The 20,241-nt window shown below is 47.6% G+C and overlaps 1 protein-coding gene across 1 annotated transcript; it reads left to right on the top strand.

The window, feature by feature from the left end:
- The first annotated feature begins 963 nt into the window (after positions 1-963).
- On the top strand, positions 964-18,031 carry IRF6 (interferon regulatory factor 6). The gene is made up of 9 exons (XM_005901358.3): positions 964-1,147; positions 5,279-5,361; positions 5,879-6,060; positions 9,782-9,986; positions 11,059-11,187; positions 13,522-13,680; positions 14,745-15,137; positions 15,851-15,969; positions 16,593-18,031. The coding sequence occupies exons 3-9, from the start codon at positions 5,887-5,889 to the stop codon at positions 16,815-16,817; spliced, it is 1,404 nt and encodes a 467-aa protein (XP_005901420.1). The 5' UTR covers positions 964-1,147; positions 5,279-5,361; positions 5,879-5,886; the 3' UTR covers positions 16,818-18,031.
- Positions 18,032-20,241: the final 2,210 nt, after the last annotated feature.

Below are 20,241 nucleotides of genomic sequence, written 5' to 3'. Positions count from 1 at the left end.
ATAAGACACTGAAGCACGGACAGCTTAGGAAAACTTCCCCAAGTCTATGGTACTGATGGAGTTGGATTTGAATCCCAATAGTTGGCTGCAGAGGCCGTGCTTTTAATCATTACCAGACAGTATTTGGAAAAGACAGAAGTATTATTTTCATTGAATAGATGCGGAAATCGAAACCAAGCATCTAAGGAACTTACTCAGGGTCACAGGGGTAAGGGGCAGAGTAGAAGCAGAATTCCTGCCCTGGAAGCCACAGGGCTTTCCTCAGAAGGGACCAAGTGTCCTGGGTCCCCTCCCCACACCCTGCTCCACTTACACAGGCCCACAGGTAACAGGGCCAACCCACAATCTCTAAACCCTTATTTGTAGTTAACCGTCTCCATGCATGCGTGCTAAGTCGCTTCAGTTGTGTCCAACTCTCTGTGACCCTATGGAGTTGTAGCCCGCCAGGCTCCTCCGTCCATGGGATTCTCCAGGCAAGGATACTGGAGTGGGTTGCCATGCCCTCCTCCAGGGGATCTTCCTGACCCAGGGATTGAAGCCATGTCTCTTATGTCTCCTGCCTTGGGAGGCAGGTTCTTTACTACTAGCACCACCTCCATACGGAAGGGGTGATTATTGGGCAGAAGGGAAGGGAGGCCCCTTCTCGAATTAGAGCTAAATCTTCTCGACTTAGATTTCCTCGCAGTCGCTTCCAGTGGACAAGCACACGAGCCCCGAGGGGTCAGGTCGAGACCTGAATCCTGGCGTTTACTTTCTCAGCCTGAAAAAGAAGCAGGGCAGGGAGGTGGGGAAGGCGCTGCGAGGGCCTGGGCCTCCCAGGAACAGAGTATCATATTTATCGCGACCCGCCAATCCCGGATGTGGGGGCGTGGCCACACCTGGGAGGCGGGCCTACACCTGGGAGGCGGGGCCGGACGGCGGAGGTGGGGGCCGCGGCGTCTCCGGGCGAGGCGTTGACGTGAGCCTGGCGCACCTGGGCCGGGCAGGTGAGGGCCGGCGCGGGGCGGGGAGCGGAGCCCGCAATCCCTACCAGCGCACAGCCAGGCGTTGCTCGCCCTACGGGTCGAGGAGCGCGGTGGCGGCGGTGATCGTACCTGGGGACTTGGTTCGGAGGGACGTTCGCTTCTGGCAGCCGGATTGAAGACAGGTGGGAACGCCAAAGTCTGGAGACTAGCTTGGGGAAGGGAGGGCACGCCCGCTGGTGAAGGGTCCCCTCCAGAGCCTGCAGGGGTGAGGAGAGCTTGCTTAGGGACATCCGTGCGTCGGCCGATGTCCTCTAGGGCTGGATGCCCGTCCCTGTGGCCCAGGTGGCTACTGGATGGTCAGTCCCAGCTTGGGATCGCCGGACCCTTCCCGACCCCTCGCTTCGGTCCACTTCCTTTCCCTCCCCGCCCAGCGGGAGTGCGCGGCTCCCAGCCTCCACCCACCCACCGTCGGGGCGCGCTACGGCGCCTCCACCCCTCTGGTCCTACCGGCTCGCCACTCCGCCGGCCCTCGCTGCCCACAGAGGGGATTTCCCAGGCCGGCCACCCGGCCAGCCGGCCCTTGATCTTGGTGGGTGTTTTGGAAAATTGCGGGTCGGGGCAACCAGTAGCTTCGGCCAGTTTGTTTTCTCTCCTGGAATTTGTTTAGCACCTTCAGGCCCCTCGCCCTGGGCCTGGGAGACACCCGCGGATTTCCAAGTAGCCAAATGAGGTGCTGAGGAGGGTGGCGCCGGGTGTGGTTGCTCTGGGGGTGAGGCTCTCTTCGCCTGAAGGGGCTGGAGGGCGGGTGTGGAGAAGTGGGGAAAGTCTTCCAGGCTGGGCTGGAAAGCAGGCCCGGGGTGCCACTGTTCACAGGGAGCCTGCTGTGTGGTAAAGGGGTCATCCCGACGCGCCCCTGCTCTCTTGGTGGCTGTCAAAAGTGGAAGCCAGGAAGGGAGAGGAAGAAGGCGCGTTTGAGCAGGGGTTGGTGACGGCGGGGTGCCGACCCAGAACAGTACTTTAGGCTTAGATGTTTGTATAACACTTGACACCAGCACCCCATACAGGGTCGCTAGCTCTCTCCAGCCCCCAACTTCAATCAAGCAGGGGGGAAGGGCATAGGAATCATGGGTAGAGGTTCAGAATTTACCCCTAAACAGGGCTGAACTAAATGGAGGAAAGACTGGGGAACTCGGAAGATGGCATTTCAGGTCCCTCCAGGAGGAGGGAGGAAAAAAGCAGGACCATCGCCTGAGGCCTGTCTGCAAGAAATGAGTGTGTGTGTGTTTTACTCTGAGCAAAATCAATGACAGCTGAGTCTCGGCTTCAGGGTGTTCCTGGAAAGTAGTCTGGGCAGGGGCTGCAGAGATGGCAGTGCGGGTGTTTCTAGGGGGCCTGTTCCCTGGACTGGGGGTGTGAGAGAGGACAGTTCATGCCCTGGGGAGGCTGAAAGCATCTGTGCTCAGGGCCCAGAGTGAGGAGAGTGATTGGGTGAGGATCTTTGTTCTGTGGCTGGTTGAATACCTGTTGGAGACTCAGGCCTTGAATTTTGCTATGATGGCGGCTAGAGATAAACAGAGCTGAATTCAACTAGGCAAGGGTTGTTCTGTGGGCCTTGGGATTTGGGTGGCAAGAGTGGTTTGAAAGAAAACTTTGGTTTAGGTGTGTTTAAGGGTGGGTGTCGTGCAGTCTCCTCCCTAAGCACTTCACTGGCCCTCTGTGCTGCTTGGATCTTTGTCGATGTTTTTGGTTTACTCTCGGTGTACAGAAGAAGGGAGAGACTTGGAGGGCTGGGTGCAGTGGCAGGTTATGGTACAGCGCACTCTGACTCAGAAGTACTGGGTCCAGGCCCCAGACAAAACACTTTGCTGTGCCTCAGTTAACCCAGCTGTAAAATGGGGATGATAACAACACTACTTCTAGATCATGAGGATGAGGTCAGACACATTAAGTAAAAGCGTGCATGAAAACTATAAAGCCTATGTAGATATAGAGGATTGTTGTTACCATGGTTTCTATTAGCTGAAGGCCATCATCTTTTTTACCTCCCAGTGGCCAAGAAATGCCTTAGCTTCCTGTGGTTTAAAAAAAACATATATATATTACTTGTAGTGTTCTGTTTTTAAGTTATGAATCAAAACATGTCATTGTAGGAAAATGTGAATCATAAAAGTATGTAGGGAAGCATGAAAGTCACCCACAATCCTACCATCGCTAAGGTAACTACTGGGGTAACGACTAAGAACTTCTCGTTGCATCGATATCTTATTTCTACCCCCTTTAAAAATTCTATGTGCATATATTCACAAGTGCATGTTATGTTACAAGATGGAAGAGATACTACCCAGTCAATATTGTATGATGCCTTTTCCCTCTTAAGTACATATATAAAGATTTTCCTAAATCCAATAAAAATTCTTCAGATGCCTCAATGTTAATAGCTGCTAGATGCTGCAGCCTATGAATGTCTGATTAGCTGTTTTCCCCTGTTATTTTGGTTGCCTCCCAATTTTCCCTCTCTGCCTTTTTTTGTAGTCTTAGTTACTGGGTGGCAGGTGGAGATACTGGTCGGCTTTGAGAAGATGGGGAGGGTTAGCTGTGATGGAGGTGGGGCAGGGAGGAGGAGGCTGGGCAGGGTTGCCCCTGCGTGCTGCCATCTTGGGAGAATGCTGAGAACACAGGGTTCTAGATCTTAATCACGGATCTCTATGGGTGGCTACTTCTCCCTCCCCATCACTCTGTGTGCAGTTCCTTGTGTTGGCTTGATTGCCTTAATTTTTTTTGTGATGTGCCGTGGATCAACTAGGAGGAACTCTCTTCTTCAAAGCCTGCAATCCTTCAAGGGGTGGATTTCACATGTCTGCCAGTCCTAGACACAGGACTGACCATATTACAGTAAGTGTGTTAGTCGCTCAGTTGTGTCCAACTCTTTGTGACCCCATGGACTCTAGCCCGCCAGGCTCCTCTGCGCATGAGATTTCCCAGGTAAGAATACTGGAGTGGGTTGCCATTCCCTTCTCCAGGGGATCTTTCTGACCCAGGGATCGAACCTGGGTCTCCCACGTTGCAAGCAGATTCTTGACCTCCTGAGCCACCAGGGAACAGTATAGGAGGGCTGACCATATTGCAGTAGATCTTCTCAAAAGCCCCTTACTAGGTTGGACCCGTTTGCCATCCATTTCCAGTTCTCTTGGTTCTTCCTTCGCCCCATCCCCCCCATCATCACAGGCCAGAACTGAAGAAGGGAAGGCTAGAACTTGCCCTGCGGAGGATATGCATTCCCTCCTCCTTATAAGGTAAATGTTCTCCGGGGTTTGATAGCTTGATTTGCTGCCCTATGGAGCAACCTACACCAAGGCCAAGAACTTGGGGGAGGAGGGCACTTGAACAACCCATGCCACCTCGCCTGCCCACGGGGAGCTCTGCTCCCAGGGGGGCAGGTTTCAGTTGCAGGGCTTGGTAATTGGGTCAGAAGGCTCAGGTGAGGGCAGGCTCTGCTTTGCTCTTAAAGTGCCGGTGACCCAGCTGGGTTTGCGTTTTCCCATTTGTTTGCAGGCTGGCCTGGGAAAGAAGTGACGCATTAGGGGCCACCCCCTCAGCTAAGCTCCTCTGAGGGGGAGATTTAAGCTGACTCAACTGGTTTGATTTCTGAACCACAGCCCCGGTGGGAATCTTTCTGGGTGGGAAGGTGACTTATTTATCTTCCTTTTCTCAGGTTCTTGTGGGGTTTGAGCAATTCCAGTGTGGATTTCTTCAGGCAGTCTGATGAAAACATTGTGTTTAATAACTGACCTCGCGCTTGTCACACGGTAGCTGACGAACAAATATTTGTTGAATGAACGTTGTTTTGCAGGCATCAATTTCTCACGTGAAAGTAAAAACAAAGTGAGATAAGAACACCAAAAAAAAAAAAAAGTCTAAATGCAACATCCCAGGCAAGCAGTTCTCCAGGGATTGCTCTTTCCTGTAGACACCCAGTTGGGACAGGCCTTTGTTTCCCCCAATGGCACCAAATGTTATCTGCTAGGCTGTGCTGAGCCCTTCTATTTTTATGAGGATCAATTGCAGACTTTACCCAGGCTGGCTCCTGTAGCCAATCAGTTCCACTCAGCCTCTGTGGGGGAGATAAACAGACCTAGGTAAGGAGGCTGTCCTAACAATAGGGAGCGTGTCTCATGACTGTTTTTCGGACTTTAGGGTTAGGCACTGTGATATTTGATTATTCCGGGGCTTCTGAGCTCAGTTACAGAGCACTGGATTGTTCTAGGGATAACCTGCTCACACTCCCCTTCCCCCCCTTTCCCCGCCCTGTACAGAACCTTTGGGTGGCTCAGAGCAAGGAAACCTGACTTGAGGCGCAGCTCTCAGATTCCTGTGGATACACTGCCTGCTCATCTATGTGAGTGAGGACTTTGCAACCAGGACCCACCCCTTTGCCTGCTTCTCTCTCATCACGATGCTGTCATTCCGTAGTTGTCTAAAAAAAGAGCGCGCGCTTCAGTTCTTGTCTATCCTTTGCTGTTTCCATAACTTTTTTCTTCCCTCTCCTAAGATGAGATTGAAAAGGGCAATTTCCCTTCTGTTCTCTTGGTACTTCAGGAAGGACTGTGTTCCAGCAGGGATGACATCATCTTTTTATTTTTCTGCCTCAGGATTTAAATAGAAGAAATGTGATCTACTTACATGATAAGTCTGATTTGGCTGGAGCATGAAAAATAAATGGCTTTGGAATAAGAATCAAAAGAACCTTTTAACCTCTTTTCTTTTCTTCCCCACCTGGCACAGTTTATTCCCATATTTAGTTTCTTTGCTGTAATCTAATGAAACTGTAGCTCTATCATAGGGGAACAGTGGCTGGGAACTTTTCCCAGGGGCTGGCCTAATTCTCCTCTCCCCATTTCTCCCCTTCCCCCCAGCCCAGATCATGGCCCTCCACCCCCGCAGAGTTCGGCTGAAGCCCTGGCTGGTGGCCCAAGTGGATAGTGGTCTGTACCCAGGGCTCATCTGGCTACACAGGGACTCCAAACGCTTCCAGATCCCCTGGAAACATGCCACCCGGCACAGCCCCCAGCAAGAGGAGGAAAACACCATTTTCAAGGTAAAGGTCTTCTTTTACGGTCTCACTCGAAACGTTTTCCAGTTCTCAGGCCTTTCTGGTTTTTATTGTCTTGTTTTCAATTTTGGCGTGAAGAAGGTGCTAGATCCAAGATGCTGAGGCAGCAGAATGTCGTTGATGCGGATGGGGGGACAGACTTAGCAGGCAGAGTGATTTCTCTTGTTGGGGCATGTCTGTTATTACGGTCGAGGCCGTTTGTTCTTTCCCATCGGTCCAAGGTACTCAGCTCACATCCCAAGGGATGGCACGTGTGACTGGCTATGCTCCTGCTAATTGCCTGTATGCTGAGGCTGTTCTAGAGCTCTGGAGGGTCAGCCAGCAGTCAATCTTTCATTCACTCAAGGTTCTTGCTCTGGCCTGGAAATGGCTATCCAGACCCAGGCAGAACTACTGAGTGGTAGCAGGCTCCTAACAGCCTGTAGAATGGGTGTTGAGGGCCCTCTGCAAGTTTCTTTTGGAATTAAAACATTTTGCCTCATCCACCTATGCATGCGTGCTCTGTCGTGTCTGACTTTTTGCGACCCCATGGACTATAGCCCTCCAGGCTCCTCTGTCTATGGGATTTTTTCCAGGCAAGAGTATTGGAGTGGGTCACCATTTCCTCTTCCAGGGGATCTTCCCAACCCAGAGATCGAACCCCTGTCTCCTTCATTGGAAGGCAGGTTCTTTACCCCTGAGCCATCTTAAAAAAATGAAAGGTGATTTAATTACAGATTTTTATTCTACAAATGTTTTCTTAACTAAAGAATAGCTTGGATGTGAGAGTTATTTTGCTTAACTGAAAACAAGATTGAATCACGTAACACTTTATAAAATGTGAGTGAAACCAAAATCTAAGATGGAAGTCAGTGAGAAGGTAGTTGTGGGAAGGGCTATTATGTGGTTTGTAACTCTGGAGCCTGTGCCTCCACTCCAGACCGACTTCTCTGTGCTGGTCAGTCTTCTGTCTCTTGAGTAACTTTAGTTCCTGCACCTCCAAAACACGGAGAAATGAGTTTCTCCATTTTTTCCCTGACTAGCAGCTGGAAGTCAAGTGAAATCCAGTCTCTATCCTGAACCTCTAAAGATTGATGCCCCAGGTTCTGGCTGAGATTGGGCCAGGAGAGGTGGACTCATACCTCAAAGGAGAGCCATCCTAGAACTGTTCTATTGGGTATAGAGACAAGAGGTAGAGAAAAAATTGGCCTGTGAATACTTACAAAGTAAATCAGTACTTTTAATTTAAAAATTTAATAATGATATAAAAGTGGTAAGGAAACCATCTGGAAACCAGCACCAATTATTGGAGCTGGCATCAAGGAGGATGGGCCTGGTCTGGCCTCTTGCCTTGGCCTGCAGCCGGACTTGTTACTGAAGTGCCTGATGGTGGCTGGCCATGGGGAAAGAGGCTGGTTCCTGAAGGTTCCACTCACGAGAATGTTCTGAATCCTTAGGGCTTGAGGAAAAGGTGGCTGCGTGCAGCTGCTCTGTCCTAGTTATATCTGTGCATCTGTTTGCGGCATGCTAAGGGGAGGTCTGGGTGTCAGGAGGAGAATGAGGGTGCCTTCAAAGATCCCAAGCTCTGGCAGGCCTTTGGCAGCATAAGGGTGTCGAGGTGATGACCAGAATTAAGAGGGTATCTGCTCCACACTCTAGGAGTATTATCTCATTTAGTTCTCGATGATGCTGAAAAGAGGATGTTACCCTTCTGTTGTAGATGTAAAAGCTGAATCTCAGAGGGGCTACGTAACTTGCCCAAATCACATAGTGGTGGGGCCAGGATTTGAACCCAGGCCTATCTGCTGCCCCTCCATTATCAGACAGCCCCTTCTGACCAGGAGCTATGAGTCCCGGCTTCATATCCCACTACCGGCACTCGCGTGTGTGGTCTCGAACAAGTCACATAATCTCTCTGGGCTTTAGCTTCCCCTTCGGTAAAATCAGGATAAAACCAGTCTTGCCTGCCTCACGAGATTGTTGTGAGAATTGAGTGAAATAAACGTCTAGAAAGGGACTCATAAATTGCCATAAAAATGCAGAGACTGTGTCCGTTTTTGGAAGAGAAATAGGGACCTGCCCGGTGACCAGAATCTCAGAATGGGTTTGAACATGGGTTATTTATGAAGACAATGGCTGTCACGTGGTGGATACCACCCTCTGCTGCATCAGCCTCAGGTCCTCCACAGGGTCTGAATGGGCCCAGGAGTGAGGCTGTGCTGTGAGCAGAAAAGGCTCTGGGTTAGTCTGGCTGCTCTCCATGGAGAGGCAGGGATTCAGGGAGCCACAGAAATTTGCAGACCTGTGCCAAAGTCAGCACTGCCCAAGCCAGCTGAGTGGGGCCAGAAGTGAGTGGACCTGGAGGTCAAACAAATGGAGGGGAAAATAGGGAGAGGTAGCCGCCAGGCACCGCCAGGTGCAACTGGAGATAGGACTCTCTGGACACTGGGGGCCAGTGAGGTGGAGATCGCCTACCCGGGGCTGGATGCAATGGAGCCTGCTACGCTGAGGGCAGCAGCCTTGTCAGCTCCCTTCACTCCATACTGCACAGCAAGGAGGGGAGCCCCCTCCGGCCCCAGAAGAGGGTAGGAAAAAGTGAGTGCATCAGAGGATAAGGATTCAGGTTGGCTATTGGAAGAAGCTTCCTCGTGACCGTGAGGCTCTGCAGGGAATGACTGAGAGAGACCAGAGTACTCAGAGGACAAGGCAGAAAAACTCCGTCTGGGCTTGAGGAAGAAGTCCACAGTCAGGATTGGAGGCGGGGAGGTGGGCTGGACGAGCGACGGGTCCTGTCAGCTTGAACAGGCTGCTGTGTCCTTCCCGATCTTGAGTCCTCGGCAGACGACACCCCCGTTTTCTGCACCAGGACGTACTAGACAGGCCTGAAGAAAGCATGGACATGGAGAATATGTTCACGGTGGGGAAGGGCGGATAGCCCATGAAGCAGAAAGCTGATGCCTCTTAGACCTGGAAACTGAAAACCAGAGCGGCGAGGCCACAGTGGTTTTGGCCCAGGCCACCAGCCACTGGTGTTTCCAGAGAAATGTTCCCAATGTGGGAGTTTGAGAAAGTAGGGAAAGGCAGGCAGTGTGAGTTTATTAGGACTTGAGGGCCTCCGCCGCCTGCTGCGGCGAGTTGAATTCTCAGAGTGCATGTCCTGCCCTCCCACAGGCTATTTTAGTTCTAAAGGCGCTTGGTTTCTGCAGTTATTTGTGCATCAGATTGAAGATGGAAGGGGAGGGACAGCAAGACCACACGCTTCAAATCATATGCCATCTTCCTTTTTATTCTTGTTATATAAGCAACTCGTCAAAAAAAAATAAGTAAAACAAATTATCTGCATTCCTGCTTTCAAAGTTACCATTAGTATCTTAGTGTATATTTGTTTCAGATGTTTCTTTATTTTCAGCCCTTCATTATGGCCATTGTAGTCACCAACTGGCACCAATGCTTGAGATAAGGCTCCTCTTTGCACAAGATTATATTTGCATCTAGTTTAATCTCACTCCGGCCCTCCCTCGCCTGGTCCGTCAAGGTGGTGCTTCCTGCTGCAGCCTCTGTACACTGGGGTTGGTCCTCCAAGGTGGTGCTCCCTGCTGCAGCCTCTGTACACTGGGGTTGGGCCAGGCGGGCCCACGTGTGTCCGTGCCTGCATGCGGGAGGGTGGGCACACTTTGCAGCGTGTCTGGGCAGCAGCAGGCATTCACTGCAGTTTCCTGTTCTTCAGGCCTGGGCTGTGGAGACAGGGAAGTACCAGGAAGGGGTAGATGACCCCGACCCAGCTAAATGGAAGGCCCAGCTCCGCTGTGCTCTCAACAAGAGCAGAGAATTCAACCTGATGTATGATGGCACCAAGGAGGTGCCCATGAACCCAGTGAAGATATATCAAGTGTGTGACATCCCCCAGCCCCAGGGCTCGATCATTAACCCAGGTGAGGCCCCAGCTGCTGGGGAGAAGGTGGACAGTGTGCTGGGTTCCTGGCTAGACCCTTCAAGAGATAGTCGACTTGAAAATTGCCTTGCTTAGAATGTTTATGACTGCTGAACAAGAAATTCTGTCTCTGGAAAGGCTCAGAGAACAAAAGATATAAACTCACCAAGGTGTTCCTGCTCACTTAGTGGAACACTGAAGCCTTAGAAAATGGAGGGAGCATAGAGTTCTGTAAAAATAGCTTCTCTCTGGGCTCAACACTGAGAAGAGAGGCCAGGTAGTTTAGAAGGAGGAGGGATTAAAACTTGGAAGGTCTGAGTTCTAAACCTAGTTCTTTTCACTTTGCTACCATGGGACTTTGAATCAAGTCCTTTGACCTTTTGAGCCTCAGTTTCTTTCATTATAAAACCTGGGCTCTCATCTTTCCTGCCTATTTCAAAGGCTGTTCTAAGAATCAATTAACATGACATTCTAAAAGCTGATAAGTTCTCTTTATAAATGATGGGTGGATGTCATTGAATTTGTAGGGTAAGATCCAACTGCTACTGCTAAGTCACTTCAGTCGTGTCCGACTCTGTGCGACCCCATAGACGGCAGCCCACCAGGCTCCTCCATCTCTGGGATTCTCCAGGCAAAATCACTGGAGAGCCAGATGATTTAGACTTGACCTCCAGTGAATCTAGGGAGGCCCTGCCATGAGGGAAGGTTCTGTTGTCACATTAAGTTTACAAAGGAGAGAAGCTGTGATCCTTGGTTCCTTAAAAGGGATGTTAATGCATCAAAGTAGGTTTAGAGTAGAAGTTAAAAGTTTTCTAGGAGAAGGGAATAGGGTGTGCAGCTCCTGGATAGTGGGGGGGATGAGAGCTTACATTAGCGTTCTAGAGAAGGAGCTGGAAGGTGGGGGTGGTGAACACCTTCGGTCCCCACACTTTGGCTAGGGCATTGGGGGTGCACGCTGAACCCCAGGAGCCTCTGTGCTGGCAGTGGCTAGCTTGAACAGTGGGTCAGCTACCAGGATGACAGTGAAAAGTGAGTGGCTTGCTTGTGGGCTTGTGTGTCTGTTTTTTGGGAAGGATCCACTGGGTCTGCTCCTTGGGATGAGAAAGACAATGATGTGGATGAAGAAGATGAGGAAGATGAGCTGGACCAGTCACAGCACCACGTCCCCATTCAGGACACCTTCCCCTTCCTGAACATCAATGGTGAGTGGGGTGACGGAGGGGTGCGGAGGGGTGAAGAGGAGGTAAGGGGCTTTCGTTTTGCAATTGTTGATACTATATCGACCGCTGCCCTAGGAGCAGTGACTGGACCCTGTGGCCAGCTGCCAGTCTGTTAGCAAGTAGGGGTCATAGGCAAAGGAATTCCTAGGCCCAGTTATCCCTGTGGGGGTGGCTTCTAGGCATAGAGAGCATCTTCTGAGTCTTATGTGATAATTCAGAGAAATTAAAAAATGAAATTCATTCTCAGTCGTGCATACAAATATACCAGCTGTTATAAATTTTGCTGATTTCCTTCAGGTCAAAGTGCAGATATCATTTTCATGAATTGTAGGCCAATTCTTCTGGTGTTTGTCTTGCTATAAATTTTCTGTCACTCCCTTAACAGGGTCTACTCTGCTAAGACTGTATCATGGGACCCTTGTGGCTTCTACAGCTCTTAATACTAGGCTCTGATAAAATTTATCTACTAGAGAGACTTTTATCTTTTTTTTTTTTTTAACCTTTTGAATTCAGCTTCCCAGGAAAAATGAGTTGAGAGGTTTGAGGGTCACTGTGTGACAGAGCAGGTACTGCATTTTCCGTTGTACCGAGGATTCTCAAACACAGGGCGAATTGTTCTTCTGCAGCATCTTTGCTTGAACTTTCCACTGACATGCTCCTAGTCACGTGACTTGCATTCAGTTGAGCAGCTTTTCACTGCCTTTCTAAGTTCCATCTGGCTGTGCGTGTGTGCTAAGTTGCTTCAGTCTTTGCGGCTCCATGGACTGTAGCCCACCAGGCTCCTCTGTCCATGGGATTGTCCAGATAAGAATCCTGGAGTGGGTTGCCATGCCTCCTCCAGGGGATCTTCCCAATCCAGGGATTGAACCCGAATCTCTTATGTCTCCTGCATTGGCAGGCAAGTTTTTTTTTTTTTTTTTACCACTAGTGCTACCTGGCTGCTATGGGTCAAATGAGATAATTTTGCCACCTAGAAAATTCAGTATAGCAAGATGATTCCTTTAGGATTTTGGAATACCGTACTCTAGATGATGCCCCTTCCTCGGAGAGTCAAGAAATGACTCTTACCTGTCTGCTTGTCTTCCTTCACTTACCCTGTCATTTATAACTTTGCAACCAAGTGATGAGTAAAGACAGTCATCATAGAGCTCGCTCAGGCTAATATTGCCACAGCTACATTCCCATTTAGTGAAATTTTAAGATTTGGACATTTGGAAACGTGAGATCCTTTCCCAAATCCTTGGCTGACTCATTCTGTTCTTCTCACCCCTTAAAAGGATACAACTCATTTCCAAGATATATATACTTTTTTTTTTTTTTTACTATTTAAAAAATGTTTTTCTGATTTCCTATTTGTTTTCATGTCTTATTCAAGATTCTGTTCTGTGGCCTTATGTTACGGGCCACCTTGGATCCTTTATGGAAACATGTGAACATATATTAAAAACAAAAGTAAAATGGGTACATAGATTTAACCAGACTTGTACACAAAGGATCAAAGAAACATTAACCTCTGTGATTTCAGAGCTGTTGGGCAGAGAAAGAAGAATTGTTGAAGAATAGATGCATAAAAGGTGAGGTTAGGAGGAGAAATCTGAAAACTTTGGAGTGAGCCAACTTTGACAATAGCAGGGAAATAGGATGGGTTTTTCATTCTCTCAAGTTCTTTTCACTTTGCTACTATGGGACTTAAAATCAAGTCATTTGACCTTTTGAGCCTCAGTTTCTTTAATTGGATACTTTGGAATAAATAATACTCTTACATGGTTTAAATTCATAATGTTACAAAAAGGAAATCAGCTGAAAGATTTTCCTTCCATCCTTTCTCTAAACAGTTCCTTTCCTGGAGGAGACAGATCTTACCAGTTTCTTGAGTATCCTTTCAGAAGTTTCATGCATATAAAGTATTTGTTTGTTTTTAAATGAATTTCTATGTATTAACACTCAAAGTTAATCAATCAGTTTAGTTGAGTTTATTTTACAGAAGACAACCAACTTCTATTTAATTGCTGGGCCCAAATTTTGCAACAGGGAACCTCACATTCATACCCATTCTAATTTAATCCCAGAGAAAACTCACTTGTCTGTTAGTCATCAGCAAATGTACATTGTCAGAATTATGAGTCGATGCAAGAACTCACAAGCAGTTATAGAAGCAGGAGAACCTTGTTTCTTTTTGGTGTTTGTTGGGGGCATTATTGATGGGCTGCTACACTGAGTTGTGGTCCAGTGTTAGACCTTTAAGGTTTTAGAGCCTCCAACCCAGGTAGTATGTGAGTGGTACCCCGCCAGCTCACCCACAGCCTTCTGTTTTAGGTTCTCCCATAGCACCAGCCAGTGTGGGCAACTGCAGTGTGGGCAACTGCAGCCCTGAAGCAGTGTGGCCCAAAACGGAGCCTCTGGAGATGGAAGTGCCTCAGGCGCCTATACAGCCTTTCTATAGCTCTCCAGAGCTGTGGATCAGCTCACTCCCGAGTAAGTAAGCCTTGGTTTCCTAACTGGATCGTCAGCTCCTATTATAGTCCATTTCCTGCCCCACCTTCTGCCTCCATTTCTTTGCCTTGTATAGAATAGTCCCCCAGGCAGCCTCTGTGTCTGGTTCCTGGCTGGCTGATGAGTCACTGGGGAAGAAGTAAAGAAACATTAGCCCATACCTGCTTGCCCAAGAAGATCCTCTGATTGGCTGCTGTGCAGCTCTGCGTTACTCACCTCTTAGGTGGGTGGAAGGCCTGGGTTTATCAGTTTGCCTAGGATATTTGGGGACCAGGTTAGTTGTGGGAAAGGGAGGTTAATGACTGTGGATTTGGTCAAGGAGGCTCTTGGGTTTTGAGGGGCTTTAGGATCCAGAGAATCTCTCTTTCTGAATTGTGCACAAATCCATCTCAGTGAAGAATCAATGTCCTGCCTCTCCCTTTCACAATACACACGGTAGGGGGCGGGCCGGGGGTGGGGGGAAACTACCATTTTGTCCAAGAGGCTGATAGCTTTGGTAAGACCTATAGCGTTCAATAGACATTTGCTGAGTGAAAATTTACTTTGCTGTGAACTGTGTCCTTTTGTGATGTATTATTAGAACAGATCGACAGTGTGTGCTCATCTGTGTACTTTTCAGAAAGATGGCTTGGTATTTTTATTGTCTCTCTGGTTTCTTTAAACAGTGAGTCAAAAATGACAACACAAACCAGATGCTGCCTTAGTCTTTTCAGCTCCTTCCAACGCCTATTGATGTAAAGACTCAGTACAAAATGGGGAGACTAGGACCCAGAACTTTGGTTGGAGGAATTCTAGCTCTTAGGGAGTGGTGATTGAACCAAGATAGTATAGATGGACTCTGAACTGTTTGCTTCAAGGCAGCCTTTTGAGGGAATACTCCCAGGATATGTTGATGTCTCCCTGTGTTGCAGGAAGGATAACTATGCCAGTGGCCTTCCTGGACGCTGGCTGAAAGATGGCTTGATCCTAATGGACTTGCACGAGTCTTAGGGATGGACAGGCAGAGCAGTGGGGCAGGACTCTCACCGTCCCGTCTTACGTTGCAGTGACTGACCTGGACATCAAGTTTCAGTACCGTGGGAAGGAATATGGGCAGACCATGACCGTGAGCAACCCCCAAGGCTGCCGGCTCTTCTATGGGGACCTGGGTCCCATGCCTGACCAGGAGGAGCTCTTTGGTCCCGTCAGCCTGGAGCAGGTCAAGTTCCCGGGGCCAGAGCACATCACCAATGAGAAGCAGAAGCTGTTCACCAGCAAGCTGCTAGACGTCATGGATAGAGGACTGATCCTGGAGGTCAGCGGGCACGCCATCTACGCCATCAGGCTGTGCCAGTGCAAGGTGTACTGGTCTGGGCCATGTGCCCCATCACTTGTTGCCCCCAACCTGATTGAGAGACAAAAGAAGGTCAAACTGTTTTGTCTGGAAACGTTCCTGAGTGGTGAGTCTTTTTTCAGAGGATTGATGGGTGGGAACAGCTCCCTGCAAGTATGTCTTCCTTCTTCCTGCCCCGCCTCTCCTGGCTCTGCAAAGTTCTTAAAGAAACAGTTTCTTCAGCAAGAAGTCAAGGTAGAAGAGAACCTTGATTCTGAAAAATAAAAGTGACCGGGGCAGAAGGACGTTCCACTCCAAAGCTACATATTTGAAGCCAGTTTTAGGTTGGTTGTAGTTCCTTTGTTGGCAGAAGAGGGAGACAGCCTTTCATTGCTCCCCAGAGTCCACCAACTTATTTATCCTTCACTTTAGAAGGTGACCCTACTCATCATAATTGGTTAAACATATAGTCTTTTTGTTTGGGACATATTTGAGTGGCAAATTCAAGCAGGTATATTTAAGGAGAGGAATGAGATGTAAATTTTCCAGTGTGATTTGAACCCCAAGTCTAGTTTAAGTGGTATCCAATAAAACCCTCTAAAATGATGAAAATCTTCTATATTTGTGTTGTTTGGTATGTTAGTCTCTAGCCACATGTGGCTGTTGAGTATGTAGATGTTACTAATGTGACTAAGGAACCATTTACTTTTAGTGAATTTAAATGCAGTAGCCACATGTGGCAAGTGGCTACTATGCCAGACAACATAACATAAAAGCTGGTATTTACTGAATGGATATGGAATGACCCAGTATACCAAACTGCCCTTCCATGTTCTACAGATCTCATTGCCCACCAGAAAGGACAGATAGAGAAGCAGCCACCATTTGAGATCTACTTATGCTTCGGGGAAGAATGGCCAGATGGGAAACCCCAGGAAAGGAAACTCATCTTGGTTCAGGTGAGGAGATAAGTGTCAACAACTCTTTGCCTTTTTATCAATGCTTTAGCCCATAGGTCTGGGGTTGAGCTCTGAGTTGAGGTATCCATCAGCCTGTGTGGATTTTAATCCTATTAGATGGAGTAGCAACAAAGTTTTGTATATTGTACAGTAGAACCAGGCTGGAGAATAGAGGGTTGTCAAGGCAAATTACTGATTCACGGGAGACTTTGTTTTCTCACTGACTTTAGAGTCTTGCAGAAGCCTAATTTTAGAAGTCTTTTGAGCTACTTTAAGGACGTATTCTGGAAAGTGGCAACAAGACCACTTGGGTTTGGCTGTGAACAGATGAAATTTGGGTAAAAGTCTTTGTCAATAAGCAGCTATTTATTTAGGTATGTGATGTGATGCTGCCTCTCGATTCTTTACCTTCATCTGAACCAAATTCTAAAGTGAACCTTGGCAGGATAGTCCAGAGAGATAAAAGCATATTTTGTGTCTAGACATTAAAGTTGGGGACTTCCCCATGGCCTCACTAGTCCTTCCTTCAACCTTGGGTCCCTCCTGCTGGTTTTCTTTTTTTTTTTTTTCTTTCTCTGAACTTTTTTCTCAGAGGATACCTGTGTGCTCTGTGTCCTGAACAGGTCATTCCGGTGGTGGCTCGGATGATCTATGAGATGTTTTCTGGTGACTTCACACGATCCTTTGACAGTGGCAGTGTCCGCCTGCAGATCTCAACTCCAGACATCAAGGATAACATCGTTGCTCAGCTGAAGCAGCTGTACCGCATCCTGCAAACCCAGGAAAGCTGGCAGCCTATGCAGCCCGCCCCCAGCATGCAATTGCCCACTACCCTGCCAGCCCAGTAATCATGAATGCCTTTTTTTTACAATATTGTACATATGAATATTTTTTATTTTTCAGATTTAACCAGCTTTCAAGCCTTTCTTCTTTCTAACAGCATTAGTAGTCTCTGACTCTCCAAGTATGTCTAGCTTTTAAAGTTGATTTAATTTATAAAAAAAATCACCCTTCATACTTTCCTCTTCTTCTTTAAACCTCCCAGTATAATGTAGTATCAATAGAAGGAGATTTAGCCTGGAGTCTGGACAACAGGGTTCTAACTGCAGCTTTGCTTCCAGGGGGGTGACCTTGAACCAAGTCATTGAAGCTCTGGGCTTCATATTCGTTACTGTAAAGTGAAGGAGTTAGAATGATGCCTGAAATAATGCCAGCTTTAAGACTCTGACTTGATGACTTCATTCTATTTGTACAAGGCAAAACTGCCTAGAACAGAACCCTTCTGCCTTGTTCTTGCGCCTTTTTTTTTTTTTTTTTGCTTTCATTAAAGTCCCCTGAAGCACTGATTTGTCCAGGATTGATCTCCGTTTGACCTGTTATGCTAGTATAGTAGGCTGGTTCCCTGATGGGGGAAGAAAGAGGGAGGGGTGCCAGCTGGTTGCTTAGGAACTAAGCTTGATATCTAAATAGAAATAGGTGCCAAAGTCTGAAAGTCACCCAGCTTGTGGAGTAAAAGCTCACAAATTGAGCTTCTAAAAGGAAGCTGTTGACATAGAAAAAGGTTAGGGATTCTGTGGTCAGGTGTTCAACTTGCTACCACATACAGGCATACCTCGGCGGTATTGCCAGGCTAGTTCCAAACCACCACAATAAGGTGAATATTGCCGTAAAGCAAGTCGTACAGATCTTTTGGTTTCCCAAGGCATATAAAAGTTATGTTTACATTATGGCGTAGTCTAAGTGTGCAATAGCAGTATATCTAAAAATACAAATGTGCGTACCTTAACTAAAAAATGGTAACCATCATCTGAGTCTTCAATGAGTCATAAAGTTTTTGCAAGCGTTACATCAAAGATCACTTATCACAGATCACCATAACAAAAAAAGAAGTTTAAGTATTGTGAGAATTACCAAAATGTCACACATAGACATGAAGTGAGCGAATACTGTTGGAAAATGGTGCCACTAGTCTTGTTTGATGCAGGGTTGCCACAAACCTTTGATTTGTAAAACACAGTATCTGCAAAGTGCAATAAAGCAAAGCACAATAATAAAATGAGGTATGTCTGTACCACTCTGTGTGTGAGAGAGAGATGAGAGTCTATGACTCAGTGAGAGCCTTCAGAGAGGATAAAGCTCCCTTGTTCTTCTTTCCCTTCTTTGAGGAAGACTTGACACTGAGCTGGGCCCGCAGGACAAACGCCTCTGACTACAGAAGAGACAAGGACAGTTCGTCTGTGCATGGAGATGTTTTCCTCTCATTTGGATTTTTTGTAGTTGGGAAAAACAGGGTGTTGAATATGTTAAGGGCAGGGTGAAGAAGGCCTGGGCAGTGCTTTTCTGGAAAAAATGCATGTAGTACAAACCTGCACGTTTCCCTCCTGGGTGGAGGTAGGTGGGTTTGAACAATTAAGGTGAAGAGTGGTGCAGAACACTGCAGCCATGGCTACCACAAACTGGTATTCGCTTTCACTTTGCCCTTGACCCTTTTACTCTTTTTACGGTGAAATTCTACATAATTTAAACTCCACGCCCCAAATGGAAAACAAGATGCTAGTCTCTGGTTGCAGGCCCCAATCCTCCTGAATACTGAAACCTATTTTGGGCCATATCGTATTAAGAAAGTCCACGTCTGCTCTGCTATCCTTAAAGCCACCTCCTACTTGCTACTGAAGTTGAGCTAGCTAAAAAGTTGGGCTACCTTTATTTCAAAAACCATAAGCTCCCCTCAATTACAAGTAGCAATGGTACTTGTTTATTCGGAATGCTTAAGCTGTGGTTTTCGGGTCTCTAAGGGACCTAGTCGATCTACTGTTACTAAAGTATGACCAAGAGAAATCTGAGTGCTCAATTGAGAGCAGAAGTTGGGTTTCTAGAGACCAGGAAATATGCAAGGTATAGAAACTTTATACTTTGGGAGCATTTGAGTGGGTGAAGTGAGGGATTTGGAATTGACATCTGGCTGCCTCTGTGTCTGTATAGTTCAAAGTTTAAAAAAAAAAAAATCCACAGTAAATACATTGGGAGGACAACTGTTGGATCTGGGCCAGGCCCGTCCCCTTTTTCTACGTGATGCTAACAGGCTGCCCATCTGGATGAGGGCCCAGAAAATGTGAGCTGGCAAAGGGTGTAGAGCATAGTGTTTAGGTGCCAAGAAAGACTGAACTTTTAGTATGTAATGAACAGCTTATGAATATGTCAGAGGAATGAATGAGTGGTTTTATGAGGCCTTAACCCAATAGCAGAGTTTGTTGTTTATCCTTTGCAGAACACTGGGAGAGTGCGTGCAGGGCTCTCCACTGGTCTCGCTCAGGGTTCCTTCTCTGGTCCTGCTGCCAGGTGTCCTTTCTTGGAAACTGAGTCTGCTCTCTCTTCGGTTGTTCCACCTCAGCCTCCCTGGGTGTTTTCTGCTTCCGCGCCTTCAGGCGGTGTCACCAGCGTTTGGTTTTCTTCACTGTCTACCCTTCTCCCCATTGGGTTGGTCACAGTCTGGATCTGCACGTCCTGTTCAAAAGCAGACTTTGGAACTGCCTGCATGTGGTTTGGGACACAAACCACATTATATTGATAAGTGAAACAAAAAAGAACATTTCTTCCCTCCCAACCTTGAGGTGAAATGGCGCATGAAAACTTCTCATGGTGTCTCACTGGGGAAAAAAAACCCCAAAACTAGTTGTAGGTATAAATGAGAGGGCAAATGCTGGATCTGGGCTGGTCCCTTGTCATATAATTAGGTCCCTGGCTATATGTCCCCAGAGCACCCTACACTTATCTTTCAGAATAATCAATTCCCTAGTAATTGCTCAGTATCTGTGTCCTGCATGACTGCAAACTTGCTGGAGGTAAGGACTGTGTGTCTTGGACTGTGCTGCCAGCCCCAGCACAGTACCTGGTACATAGAATGTTCTCAAATATTTCTTGTCAGAATAAATGAATGAACTAAATAAGTCTTTCCTTTGAGAGACTGACTGCTAACTACTACGGGAAAATAAACCCAGCGAGGGAAAAAATTCTAAAATTAGTTTCTACTCTGACTCCCTCTGAGCTAAGAACATTAAAATGGAAGCCCTATAAGCCGGTCCTCCTTCCAAGTTGGCCACGCCTCCACTCCACAGTGGTCTCTCTTCACAGTCTGAAGACCTAAGGTACAGCCAGGAGTGAAACTTCCAGGGTAGGTGCCCGCAGTTCCCCTTAGCCTCTACTCTGCTCATGTATCAACAAGTTTGGGCCATTTCTTTAGATGTGAATTTCTCCCAAGAAATTATTCCCCTT

This window comes from Bos mutus, chromosome 16, assembly GCF_027580195.1.
Source record: "Bos mutus isolate GX-2022 chromosome 16, NWIPB_WYAK_1.1, whole genome shotgun sequence".
Taxonomy (NCBI): Eukaryota; Metazoa; Chordata; class Mammalia; order Artiodactyla; family Bovidae; genus Bos; species Bos mutus.
This window is presented reverse-complemented; position numbering and strand designations above follow the sequence as displayed.